The sequence below is a fragment of the Copidosoma floridanum genome, unplaced genomic scaffold (assembly GCF_036245765.1).
Source record: "Copidosoma floridanum isolate Cflo_tuat_1 unplaced genomic scaffold, Cflo_Japanese_pri ptg000006l, whole genome shotgun sequence".
Taxonomy (NCBI): domain Eukaryota; kingdom Metazoa; phylum Arthropoda; class Insecta; order Hymenoptera; family Encyrtidae; genus Copidosoma; species Copidosoma floridanum.
This window is the reverse complement of record NW_028321883.1, coordinates 14304917-14319321: the sequence shown is the minus strand read 5'-3', so window position 1 is coordinate 14319321 and position 14405 is coordinate 14304917. Positions and strand designations below refer to the sequence as shown.

General features: G+C 31.4%; 1 protein-coding gene across 2 annotated transcripts in view; it reads right to left on the bottom strand.

Annotated features, from left to right (window-relative positions):
* Positions 1 to 14064, bottom strand: part of tefu (Serine/threonine-protein kinase tefu) — a 46270-nt gene extending 32206 nt beyond the window's left edge. For both annotated transcript variants that reach the window (XM_089598191.1, XM_089598192.1), the window contains exons 1-8: positions 13732 to 14064; positions 13484 to 13639; positions 12988 to 13399; positions 12565 to 12918; positions 12071 to 12455; positions 10231 to 11999; positions 5432 to 5863; positions 4333 to 4994 (exon numbers count right to left, since the gene is read on the bottom strand). In XM_089598191.1, the coding sequence (XP_089454317.1) occupies positions 4333 to 4994; positions 5432 to 5863; positions 10231 to 11999; positions 12071 to 12455; positions 12565 to 12918; positions 12988 to 13399; positions 13484 to 13639; positions 13732 to 13803 (4242 nt within the window). In that variant the 5' untranslated portion in view covers positions 13804 to 14064. The remainder of the gene's footprint in view (positions 1 to 4332; positions 4995 to 5431; positions 5864 to 10230; positions 12000 to 12070; positions 12456 to 12564; positions 12919 to 12987; positions 13400 to 13483; positions 13640 to 13731) is intronic.
* Positions 14065 to 14405: the final 341 nt, after the last annotated feature.

Genomic DNA, 14405 nt, shown 5'->3' with positions numbered 1-14405 from the left:
GTCGTCAATCCTTTGAATGAAAACAGACTATTGGAATCTCCTGAAACTATTTGCAACAATAAACCACTGGAATCTACAAATACATCTGCAAGGACAAAGCTTCCGCAAACACAAAGGGACAAACATACTACCTCAAAAAATAACTCTGCGTCACCTTCATCGAGTAGCTATTATGAAGATCAGACAGCTGAAAAATCAGGTAAAACATATGTGTAATTTAAGAAAAAACATTATGTGAAGATTTTCTTATGATTCTCTATAGAAGACGAGTTATTCGATGAAGATGACTTTCGTGGGCAGATACCAGAGGACGAAGATGTTAACTTGAGTCCTAATAATGATTTCCAAGTCGAAGAACGTAATGATATCAGAACCAAAACTCCTGATATGGTATCCACAGAAGCAAGCAGGGGAACCACTGACTACGTCGAAATTGAGGGTGCTCTCCATGACAAAACAACATGCTGCAGTAAAAAATATACATACATATTTTTTTTTTGTTATGTAAGCAAGCAAAAGAACGACTATTAGAAAAATGTTTTAATTGCTATTGTTTATGTTATAGATGCCTGCAGAACTCTATTGTTAGAGTCTTTAAAAAAGCAAAATGAAAATTTATTAATTTTAAGAAGTATTGAGCAGATGATGATGCGTAATTATGGACCAGGCGGTAGACAAAGAGCTGTACAAGACATGCAAACTTCATTTAATCTTCTTCAAATGTTACCAATTTCTGATAAGGATGAATTGAAAAAATTTGACAGTGATATACACAAAGTTCAGCACCAAGCTTTAAAAAACCAATTTGTAAGTGTATTTTTTTACTTTTTATCAATAACAATGTGCCTTTTTTAAATATCTGTTGTTATTAACATCAATGTATGCTTACCTCTAGTATGACAATTTAAAGCCTATTCTTTTACAGATTGAAAAAATTAGTAGTATCGGTGGTCGTGATATGCAAAAAGAAGTGGCGAATATAATGGAAAAAATTATTACAGATCCACTAGCAAACCAATTGACTTGGAAAATACATAAAGAAAATAAATTGCGTATCGACTCTTTCAACTTCCCAAAAATAATTAACGGTAAACAATTTAAACTTCAGACATCCTAAGAAAATTACTAGTTTCTTTAATTAATTATTAAAATATATTTTTTTAGAAATGATCAGAAATAAATATAATGTCACGGAAGAGAAAGTTTTTGAGCGGATTAAAATTTGGATCCAAAAGTCTAGTGACAGGATAAGGTACAAGAACGAGCGAATCGAAAGAGAGAGACAAAGAAATGAAAAAGAATAATTTTGTCCTTAAAGAGTTACGATAATTTTTTTAATAGCCAAGTCTTGAATTATTACACCGTAGAGTTTTTTTAAGACCGATTATCTTAATTTTGCTTCATATTTGTTACCATAACACTGATAACATCAAGTGTATACTTCTTAATTATTTCATTTTTTATCATATTTTTTGAAAAATAAAAATTAGTGTTACATTTATAAATCAATTAAACAGGTAGTAAAACGATAAAGGCCTAATTAAATTCAAGCTTACAGAGTTTTATAACTTTATTATGTTGTCAGTATTTAAATAGTTTGTGAAATTTAAAGTATTAAAGTTATAAAAGATGATAAGCTTGAGTTTAATTTGGCCTTTTTCTTTTATTGTTTCATACTATTTATATACACCTCTCGAAAGATGTCTAAAAGCCTTCTTTGAGAAATTTCTAAAAGAAATCGTAAAGACATCTTATACGATTTCCTAAATAAGACTTTTAGATGGACATTAGACTTCTACAAGATGTCTTTAGGTTTTCTTTTGGAAATTCTTGAAGAAATCTTTCAATTTAGCAAGACGTCTTGTAGACATCTTAAAGATTTCTTTGTGTTTGCTGGGGGTACATGAGTCACGATCGTAACGCCATCTGTTTAAAAACTGATTATATTAAAAAAAAATTCTACCGACGGTAAAGTAGTTTATTGAATAAAGTTGGCTAAACTGCTTGACACACATACCTATGCATATAAAGGTAAAAGTACCCCCTAGAAACACTTAAAAAATTATGTCCCCCTCTATGAAACAGTAGGAATGAATATAGCTTTAGATGATTGTTTACGAAGAAATTATTCTCGTACAATCTTTTAAGTGTAAGCTTCTTTGAACAGTAAAAATTTTTATTTGTTTCATGTTCTGGTAAATGAAAAAAAAAAGATTATCGTGAAGTGCTGTTTCAAATTGGGTACACATCGGGAACATAACCTCAAACACATGATTAATTCCTGATCATCTTTTTGGTAACCATGACAATTATATGACATGGTGTTCCACGTCGGTAAAATTACAAAACAATGGAGATACTGTAAAATTAAAAGATATTTATGATTCGAAATTTATTGATATGTTTCGCAAATTTTTATAAGAAAACAATGGTCGATCTGCAAAAGTAACCAAAAATTTGAAGCATATAGAAAAATTAATCAAAAATTTTTCTTCATTGTGAAATTTTGAACATTTATCTTTATTATTAACTTCTTCTACTGTAGCTGTGAATTATGATGAAAACGAATAAACATATAAAAAACCATACTGTTGTTATTTGAAATGGTTACATATTTCCTTTGTAAATGATCGGCTTTATTTGAATTTTCGCGTTTTTTACTACCAACTGTTTCTATGTACAATGAAAATTACAGGTTTATTTTGTGCATTTATTTTTACTTTAGATGCAAATAACTCGACAACCAGACACAAGATCTTATCTAAATTTGAATACAATAATCTTGAAATGTTAAGCAACAACATGTTAGTTTTTTGACAATATGTCTAAATTTTCTTCCAAGATAAATTTAAACCAGTGACGAACACAACCTACCTTTCCATAACACGCCATACATAATATAGAAAAAAACACGGACTTTGGATTTAAATATCTCTCATATGAGACACAGGAATCATCTCATATTTTGACAGGACGTGTATTATTACTCAAATTAAAACACATTAAATTTTTATTAAGATCTATCAATTTTTTTTATGACCCATGTACCTTGACGAATATGTAAATATTTTGTGAATTTATTGTTTTCTAGATCGAAAAATCACTCGATAAAAAATGCTCAAAAAATTATTTTTTATCTCTGACAACCGGAGTAATTCTAATTAACAATTCCAATAAATTTTACTTCATTGATACTCAATTTGTATTTGGTATGAGCCACCTTAAATTTTAAAAATCTGACTTTAATTTATCATCAGTGAACCCAAAATCATTTGATAGTGTCTATTAGAAATTTATAGGAATTTTATGAAGTTGAAAAATTACAGTATGAGTAAATGTCCACCATATTGAATCTGTTACCTCGAATTTTTCAAATAACACAAGATTAAGAATTGATAGCCGTCCAAACCCTTTGAGAATCATTGGTTTTTTTTTTTTTAATTTTGCTTAGAATATTAATTTAGCCTAGATCATAATTGAGACTTAAGGAGGTTCAATCCCTCGCTATGGTCCATGCGATGCTCTCTATAGTTTGGTATGTCGTCTGTCTTTCTCGCTCTCCTGTGACAACATAATCTTTTGTAGTTCTTACCTTGGTTATTAATTAATTTCTTCTCTCGTTAGTACCCTCGAGATGCTCAATAAAATTAAATACGATCATTAAATACCATTTTTTACCATAGATAAAGTTTTCATCTAAAGTTCATTGTTAAAAAGTGAGGTAAATGCAATAGAAGCGCTTAAAAAGAGGACAGCCCATAACCCTACATGTAAAAATTAGCTAAATATGAATATTAATTACTCAGCTCCTAGGAACCCTTGTGCCTTCAAATTTTGACAGTGCCATTTTTATGACTATTCATTTGCAAACAAATTTTCATCTAATTCTCATTGTTAATTCATTTACCGATAGAACTCCCTTAATATAAGATTAGTGAGCTTGGAGGGAGTAAGCAGCAGCACGCGGGACAATAGCTGATTGGCTGTCACAACCGATAAGACAACCCATAACACAGGGTTTCATCCATTGTTTGTTGCAAAGTGTATGTATGTATGTATGTATATATACGCCTTGTAAATTTTTCAACAAATGGCGGTGGTTCTGCTGCTCACTCCATCGAAGCTCACTATACCAGATTTACCTTTTACACAATTGACTAATCAATTCAATTTTTTATGAATATTTTCACGTGTCTGTTATTACGTATAGGATTAATCAGAGAAAAAAATGTTCCTTACCTCGGATTCTGTGTCAAGATTCAATTTTTTATGAATATTTTCACGTGTCTGTTATTACGTATAGGATTAATCAGAGAAAAAAATGTTCCTTACCTCGGATTCTGTGTCAAGATCATCGTTTGATTTGAGGAAACTTGGCAAGCTGCTCAACGTTTTAATTGCTTCGGCTAAAATCTGTTTGTTATCCCTCAACAAATATACGAGTACTTCTTTGGGTGGAGAATTTTCATTTGGACTGCGAATCAAGGGTACGAGTGTTTTAACACACTGATTGAGAATGTTGCCTACTTGTTCGCTTCTTTGGGGTAAAAGATCCTCAAGCATAGTATGTAAATACTTGCATGCCAGTTTTGTAATAAATTTATCTTCCAGATTCGTTAAGTTCAATAGAGTACAGCCGATATCGCGTATGAAATACGTCGCAACAGAATCACAGTAGCTTTCACGTAATTCTTGGACAATTCTCGAGCATAAGTAAACATACTGATGAAGAGCTTTAGCTTTGTGTTCGCTAAGCTGGTTGGTGTAAATTTGACGCACTAGTTGTAATAATACTTTCTGAAAGACGCTTGGTTTGCGAGCTATGATAAAGTAGACGATAGAATGATGGGATTCGCCACTACCAATTATTTTTGTGAGGCGTACAAAACACTGTTCGACTTCATCGCTTTTGTAGTGTGGAGGATCCGATGCGGGTAAATCGACAGTTGTTCCGAATATTTCGTAGAAATTATTAAGATCGTGTAATCGTTGAACTGAAAAAAAACCAAATGATTAAAATCATTAAAAGTATATCATTGTTATTTTAAAACGTAACTCAATGTTGTAAAAATATACAGAAAGACTGGTTTAACTTTTGAGTAAGAAATCATGAGTTACTTGAGTTTTTAATAGATTTTTGAAGATTGTAAAATTTTTGTACAGCTACCGCTAGTATACGCAATGTATTCCATAAATGGAACAATCACGAAAACCAGAGCATGTTTATTTTAAAGTGCTACGATGACTGTTAAATTAGTAAAATCATAAAATGTGAATTAATTTGTCTACTAATATCATTGAGCAAGTAACTTATATGAATGTAATTGATTTTGAAGATCCAAAGAGTCAAAAACGTGTTGTAAAAGAAAGCGTTTAAGAGAATTATGGTTTTTTCTGTTAAAATGTAAGAGTAAGATTTTTATGAAAATACCTGCTTGTATAATAATTTGTTGTAAGTTGTCCTTTACAAGCACTGTCAAGTTGCGAGTCCCTTGAAAAATTCCGCTGTTGTCTTTCGACTGTTTAAGTAGTTCTTCTTTTTCAACTAACATCCAAGGTATAATTTTGGAAAAGCAGTCTTCAAAAGCTTGGGCAAATGGAACCTCAAATCTGTTGCAAAAATTTTTAGCGTCTTCTATCTTACCCTCACGAATTAATGCAGGAAATACAAATGGAAGGTAACGACTACTAAAATCAGTCTCATTCTGGCAGTCAAGAAGTGCAAAAGGAAACATATTAAAACTGCTATCTCGACACCAATACGTCAACAAATAATTCAAATTCTCTTCAATTATGGATTTGGAAGATAAGTTCGTTTTGTTGATTGCTTGTAAAACTTTTGTTATAATGTTTTCATCAATACCTGAAAAAATGTGTTTATATCAGTCAAACAATAATTCGATAGAATCGTGATAATCATCAAAATTAAAAAATATTAAATTTTATTTTATATTTTCGTTAAATTGATCTATTTACTAATTACCTCAATGCTAGGTATACAAATCAAATAATCGTGGGACTACCGTTGATATAATATCCATAGTTAAAATTTTATTAAAATTAAATATAGATGATGAATACTTAAAGAAATACAGCTACTACTTACTACTGTTGATTTTATTATTATTATTATTATTATTATTATTATTATTATTATTATTATTATTATTACTATTATTATTCGATTCCTGCGTTAGATATTACTATGAATTTTTCTCGCGAATAACTGAAACCGATATACTTCATTAATTTCAAAAGGATATTTATTTAATTGTAATTATATTCTCATTTTGTTTTTATGCTTTTCGTATGTATATCAAACCAATCATTTGGCGTGTTGATTTTTATTTTTAGTTATTCAAAAATATTGCTGAAAAATAAAAATATTCACTACATGAAACTCATGGCATATCTACTACGTTTAATATTTAATTCATTGTAAAAATTGTATTTATTTTCAATCAAGTTTATCAGATATTTTTAATGCTAATACATTAAAAAACTGCGATAGAAAAATAAAAAAGTTCCAAAGTATACGTGTACAGTGGAGGCCGTTTAATTCGTTGAGCGGGAAGTATAAAATCGACCAATGAAAGAGGTTATGTGATCGAATCAGCCAATGGGAATTAAATGTTTCAATTTCCCACTCAACGAATTAAACGGCCTTCACTGTACATTATAATATGTATGTATCTATTAGTAACCAAAGATAGGCAAATTTGTGACGAAGCTTTTGTATTTGATAAAAAAATTTGTCATCTCATAAATTTATGTAGGTTTACAGCACACACTGTGTTTGTCCTACAAAAAGTTACACTAAAAATACTATTAATATAATACAAATAAATAAAAAATCAGATGTAATGTTGCTGCTCCAAAAAATAAGCTAAACTTGAATTCATGTTTAAGGTTATGTTGAGAAAAAACGTTTTTTAATCCCACAAGTACAAACAAACATTTGAGAGTGATTCTTTTTTGGCAAATAATGTATTTATATCATTACTTTAATTTTATTATCAAAAAATTATTTTATTGTTGTATCCCATTCATTCACAATGTTTGTTTCTGCTTTATTTAAGTACACTAACGCAGTTTCATTATTAGCCATTCGTAGCGCCGGCTCTATATTCAAGCTACGTCCTAGTCGAAATTACAACGTCGTTATCGATCTAAAAACTTTTTTAAATAATCAAGAAAGGTTTTTTTTGCACAAGGTACAACGGAATTCAGATGATAAAAAAGTATTGTTTTAGTTTTAGATGAAATAAAAACTAAGGAGTCCATAATGTCGAATGCAGTAAGGTAAAAGTACGGATGCTGGGACGCACTTTTTGATTCTGTCCCAATAGTGGAACAGTCAATAACTAATGAACTTTTAAGAATTTTGTCATGAAATAAAATTAATTTCAGATGTTAAAAGTGGTGTCTTATTATATCAACAAAACTTATCATCTATTTTCAATTGCATTACAATAAAAAAAAAGTTTTTAAAAATAGCTGTTTTATTATACGTACAATTCAAAACATAACCTCAAATTTCAGATGTCCCATTGGTGAAACACATAGATTCCATTGAAATAACATGTACGTTTCACCATTAGGACATCGCGTACCACTATTGAGACATGGATTTTCAATGGTGTTTCACGTTAGGTACAACATTACGTAGTAAGTTTTTGTTAATTATAATTATTTCTTGCTAAGACAAAATTAAAAAAAAATTGTGTGATAAGTAGGAACACAAAATATATAAATAACAATTTAAATGTTCATGTTATCTCCTAGATGTGATTTTATATGAATTTTTAAACGAAATTTTACCAAAAATCGTCCCGGCATTGGTACTTTTACCTTATAGACTCGCGAAGTGTTCGGTTGATATGGGGAAGATTATGGGTTACAATGTAGAGCTCCGAGCCGGTGCAGAGGCTGCGCCCTTTGTATCAGATATTTGACAAGTTCTTGCATGGGTGTGTTCCAGTAACTCTCTCCGACAACTTACCGACAACTTAATTATGTCTTACGATATCTTGCGTCATGTTTAATTTGTCGGAGAGCGCTACTGGAACGCACGACATGTAAACAAAGGCCTCATACCACGTGGCTGCTTGTGATTGGCAGGCTGTGAGAGAGAATGACCATCCCCTCCTGTGGTCTCTTTTAGTGGGCCTGCCAATCACAAGCAAAAATTTTTCTCTTACACATCTAGCAGGGCCCAAAAAATTTTAATTCATTTTGGTCATAGACAATACTAAAAGATATTATGAAATTTAAAAATTCATTCAAGTGATTGTCCATTCTAGCCCTTGAAATATTCCGGTTCTCGTAAAATGACCCAATTAGAAATTATTCTGACGTACGTAGATGCACTGAGAAATTATTGGGGCATCCTCTGCCCAAGCAAGGGCATACAACGCACAAAATGCCCTTACATCTGTTACCTCAGTCACTTGTACAGCAGCTGCCCAAATTAGGGAGGGCTCGTGCTTCAGAGTTGGGCAGCAGTGACCTATAGTACTACCGGGTAACTGATACTCTATGTGTAAGAGTTCAGTGTAGAAATAATATTAAATGTCTAATTAAGTACGAATCGTTCGATTTGCCACCTCTGGGTCCGACATCCTATTCTGCGATTTCTCTCCATTTCATGTTAAAGAAATATGTTTCAATAAATAAACCATAAATAATACAAAATGTCTAACATTACTATTAATCACGAATAATTATATTTTAACCCTTCCGTTACTTTTTTTAATTGCAGTATTTCATTTGAATATTTTTAACTAAATAAAAATAACATCAAAGCAATGGCTAATATTATAAATAAAAGTATCAAAATAAAGTATCGTTAGCTGTCCCATAGTTAATAGTATTACAAGTACCTTGTCTGAAAAATAATGTAGGTATTTCTGTCTCGAGCATTTGTTAAAACTTTTTCATACCTCAAAGTGTTTACTGCAATCTTGGAAGAAAAAATAGCGTTCCTCACATAAGCGCCATCCAACCGAGGCTACCCTATGGTCCCTCGGGTCCAGACTCAAGAAGTAGCCCCGGTGGCGATGGCGATTGTGTGACGAAAACTACTATTTTTAACTGCAGTAATAACATAGGAATCTAAGTTAAATTTAATTGCTAAAATAAAAAAATATATGTTTCCTGTACATTTTGTCATGCATATTAAAGTTCTTTTTTGAATTCTATTTTTTTCAAACGAGAAAGTAAACTCACTTAAGGGCATTCAGTATATTATCTGCCAGAGTTTCTACTTTACCAACTTCTCTATTGTAAGAAATTATGGTTAATAACTAATTACCTAGCTGTTTAAGCCCGAAATAAGGAGAAGAACCCCCAAGCTGGCACTTTAAGGAATCAATCGAGCCCAAATTCAATGCAATCCGTTACGAATTGAGAGAGAAAAGTTACATTTCCTGATCATGAAAGAGTGTGTCAGTGTGCATAATCTGAAATGTAACCTTTATAAAAAACTAATGAATTGAGTTAACTGAAACCTTGACGGAGCCTCTAAAATAAAAAGACAAACACCGGTCCTTTCATTATAGTTTTTGAAAACATACAGTTCAACATATAAACTTACGCAACATACGTAGATTTATAAGTTATATAATGCCGTTTAAGATAAAAATCAATTTTTAAAACTCAATAATTGAAAAATTATGGGAAGAGCTGCGTTTACTTTTTTATTTTAGAGGCCCAAATCAAAATTTTAGATAACTAAATGCATTATGCACACTAATACACTCTTTCATGATCAGGAAATGTAACTTTTCTCTCTCAATTTGTAACGGATTGCATTGAATTTAGGCTCGATTGATTCCTCAAAGTATACCAGCTTGGGGACTCTTCTCCTTATTTTGGGTTTAAACAGCTAGATAATGAGTTATTAACCATAATTTCTTACAATAGAGAAGTTGGTAAAGTAGAAACTCCGGCCGATAAACTGAATGCCCTTAAATCTGAATGATATAGCTGAACTTTATATCTTACAAACAAGTATTATTTTCGCATTAACAGTTACTACTTTTATTTATTTTTTGCGAGCCTTTTGATAAAGTTCAAACGCCCCCGTTAAATTATGAAATTTTCAGTTAGAAAAGAAATTATTAATTTAATGCATATTGCCTAAGCTAATCATCAGCAACTTAATCAACAATCTATATTTTACTGTTCAGTAATGGTTAAATATTTTAAAATAACGATGAATAGTATTACCTTTATCAATGTAAATTTGTAATAGTAAAAGCAGTGCAGGGCTTCGGTAAATACTTTCGCTACAAACGATAGTAGCTAAAATCTGGGCAACGCTCACACTTCGCAATAACTTCTCCTCTTGTTTTTCATCTTCACTAAGATCTTTTTGCATGAGAAACATACTGTACAGAACATCCTTTAGTTTGTCAAAAAAATCACTTTTCCACTTACAACTTATGTGTTTCATGGAAAATATCGAATACAGGTACTTCAAACTTTCCAATCTTACAAAATAGTAGGGACTCTTGATGAAATCTATGAATACGTCGTGTTTCAGCACTTCGATTTCGGTGTTGGAAAATATTTTATGCTGGACAATACTGTTCAGACTTTGTACAAAGGTTAAATGTGATAGCTGTCCAAATGCTCCTTTGGAAAATCGACTATGAAATAATTTAAAAATCATAAGAATATTGTGCACTTGATTTTTATCATTCATGATTTTGTCCAAAATGTTTGGCAAATACTTCAAGAGGCAACAGTTAAATCTGTCATCGCTTTGCCAATGGTCATACAATTGCATTAAGAAGTCCATTAAAATCTCTGTAAATTCTTCGGACACCATGCTACTGGGAAAACTGGCAAATATATCCAAGAAAGTAATAACACATATTACATCAGCTTTATCAGATAAGCAGTACTTTTTCATTTTTAAAACTGTACTCATAATCTTGTATTGCAAATCTGACATTTGTGTTCCTGTATTGATGGAACAATACAGTGCCAGCACTGTATTGGCATTTATTTTACAACAAGATAGTTTAGTATCTTCTACAAATTCATTAATTTTTATTTTTGGGATTTCGTTTATCTTTAAATGAAAAGGTATGTCTATCAACGATAGAATTATTTCATTGACTAGCACATCATACTTTGCTTGAAAAAATGAAATCAAAGCTTTTGTTACCTCTAAAGAATGTCGTATTGATTTAGACCAATTAATATTAACAACTTGCTCAACAATTTTATTTAAACATGTAATGAACTCATTGACTAAACAAAATTCATCAAAACTGCACTGTATCATACCCATTGCTTTTAAATCTGTTATTATTTGAGCAATTAATGATGTTTTGTTGATAAACAAGCTTAAATCATGGTCTGGGTTGTTTATTTGCATCATTTGTATCAAACTGTTGACAAGAAAATCTAGATTCTCTGCAAGATATGGATTATCAACATGATCATCTTTTTTTGATGGTTGAACATCACTACAACTTTGTTTTTGATTGAAAGCAAAATCTACTTTTAATTTAAGGGATACATAGCACTGCTCAATATCTTCCGTTGTGATTGGTTTTAGATCATCATAAAAGTTATTATCTAAATTTACAAAATTGTACCTCTTATTTTCAAAATCTTTGTCGTTAACTTTCTTGTACCAAGATTTCAATGTGAGGCCAATTAAAATTTTGCTCATTTCTTCGATTGACACGAAGTTTGCTAGTCGTTTCGTAAACGAGTTTAATGTAATTTGCAATAATTTTAGTTTTAAAGTATCACTAGGGATTTGTGCTAAGTTTCCATCTTGGGTATCAATACTATTTGGCAGAACAAAATTTTCACAAAATACTATTAAAGTTTGAATACTGTAACTAGACCATTGTATCGAGTTGGTTGAATACAATCGCAATAGAGAGTTTGGATTTGATACTTTTTTATGAGAAATAAAATTTTGCACCAATATATAGCCCTTTTTAACAATGTCATTGTGACTCATACTTAAATACCTTAAGAAAAAGGATTAAAATTTATTTCATTATTGTAATTTTGAAAAAGGCAAAAATTAGACAACCAGTACCTTAATACAGCATCCCAGACTTTGTCCCACTGAATTTTTAAATCCTCTTCATACCTTTGTGAATTCTGGATGAAAACTGTTGCAAGCTCACAGAGGTTTTCCATTATGGGATAATTTTTACTCGCTTGATGCATTAGCTTCACCGTAATATCTATAAATTCGATGTACTCATTGAATCTCAAGCAACCTGGATACTTTTTATACAAAACTGAAGCTATCTGAATTATGGGCCAAGCTCTCATTGGGTCTCTATCATTAACAAGATTTACAATTTTATCCTGATCTTCGATGCGCATCTTCTTTGAGGGCTGAATGTATACACTATTATGAAAACTACTTGCTTGTGATAAACTCGGAAAATCGTTGCAAATGTGTTGTCTAAACACTAAGAATAATCATTGAATGTCATAATGTGAAGCACAGTAAATTAAGGAAAAATTTTAGAATACATCATATATATAAAAAGATAAATGAGAATTTATTTGTAGTGTTACCTTCACTGGACAAGTCAATGAAACTTTTCGGTAATTTTATAGGTTTAATGTCGTTCAAAATCATTTTGAACAATAATGTGAGTATTGCTTTCCACTTTTCGTCATCAAAAGCATAATAATCATTATTTCCTACTATGGCACCATTTGGATGATGAACTTGTATAAACAAAAGATATAACTTATACTTTTCTTCTGGACCCTTCAAACTAATCAATGACAATGGCATATTCTCTGCAAATCTACATATTATGAATCTACTATCTACAACAATTTGATGACATAGAGTGTAAGTCAACTTAAACAAAATATCAGTCGATCTAATGTTGTAAAGTTCAAAGTTTTCCAAAATTTTACCTACAAAACAAAATGAGATAAGTTTAAAGGTTGCCAAAAAAAAATTTATGTTTTATAACAATAATATACCTATTATAGGCAAAAGTTTTTTTGTTTCGTACAACAAATTTGACAATGATGAACCATACCGAACAATTAATTCAATAGTTTCAAGAACTTCAACGTAGTTCACATCAGGAACAATATTTGTAATCAGTGAAACACAAGTATCAAGTAGTTCTGTCCAATGACTGTGAGCAACTTTTATTCGTTGGGATCTTTCTTGAAGCACACACTTTTTCAAAATACCTAGGTACATTCCATAATACTGGTGATAAATATTACAAACATCAATTTGTAAAACTTGAAGGGTCGAAATGACAACATCTTTTGGCTTCAAGTGATACTTTGCTTTTTCTGAAGTAGCATAAACAAGTTTTATTATTCTTTCCTTGTCAAGTGAGCCAGAATTTCCACGAAGTTTGCTAATTCTGTCAATTTCCTTTATGAGTGAAACATTAAAAATATGATAGTTAGTATCTTTAAAAAATTTAACATATCTCTATACTTGGTGCTAAAATCTTACGGTCATAAACAATTCATGAACAATCGTAAAAATTTCGTTCCATGAATACGAATCGGACGCCTTCTCAGCTGCAGGCTTCTGTGAATACTCAGTTATTTGCTGTAAAGCAAATTCTGAGTTGTCATCCCAAAATTCCAGCAGTAGCTTGATGGCTTTCTGTATACAGGCAAAAATAAAAACAAATGAAACGCCAGTCGTATCTCCCCCGACGTATAAGGTTATCATGTAATCGAAATGACCAAACAAACCTTGTAATCGGTCACTTTTTTACTTTTGGCCAGCCCAACGATTTGCGAAAGCCGATCCATGCAAGAGGACATGTTGACAATTATAAACAGTAACAAAAACAGACGAACACAAATCCACAATGTAGATCAGCAACAACCTTTTGGCACATTATCCACGGGAAAACACATCTCAGTCGTACAGACACGGGACAGCACGAATAATAAATTAACACTCACGACCATAAGTACTTGACATTTTTCGAGATCAACGAAATGTTTCTGATCAAAGGGTTAATCTTTTTTGGGATGTTGCGGTCTTTGCTTGCTTGATCCCCACTGTTCCACACGTATATATTCAAGTATACCGGTTTTGTTTTCGAACGCGCGTTAACACGTGCTGTCGTCTCTCGTATTCCCGTCCCTCTTCCCCCTATACCCTCTGCCAGCTGATTTCTGATTGGTTACCTCATTTCGCTAGCGCAGCCCTGACTGTTTGAATTTGTTCGTGTAAAAAAATATAATAATTTAAAATTACTTATGTTTTTTTATTACTTATTCGCTAACTGGATCTAAGTTAGATTTTTTTTCTGCTCCTCGAGTATATAACGCACGAAAATGTTTTATGTTATGATGTTTCACATTATTAATTAATAATTTTGAGATTCCATGTAATAGAACAGAGTTGAAACGCTCAA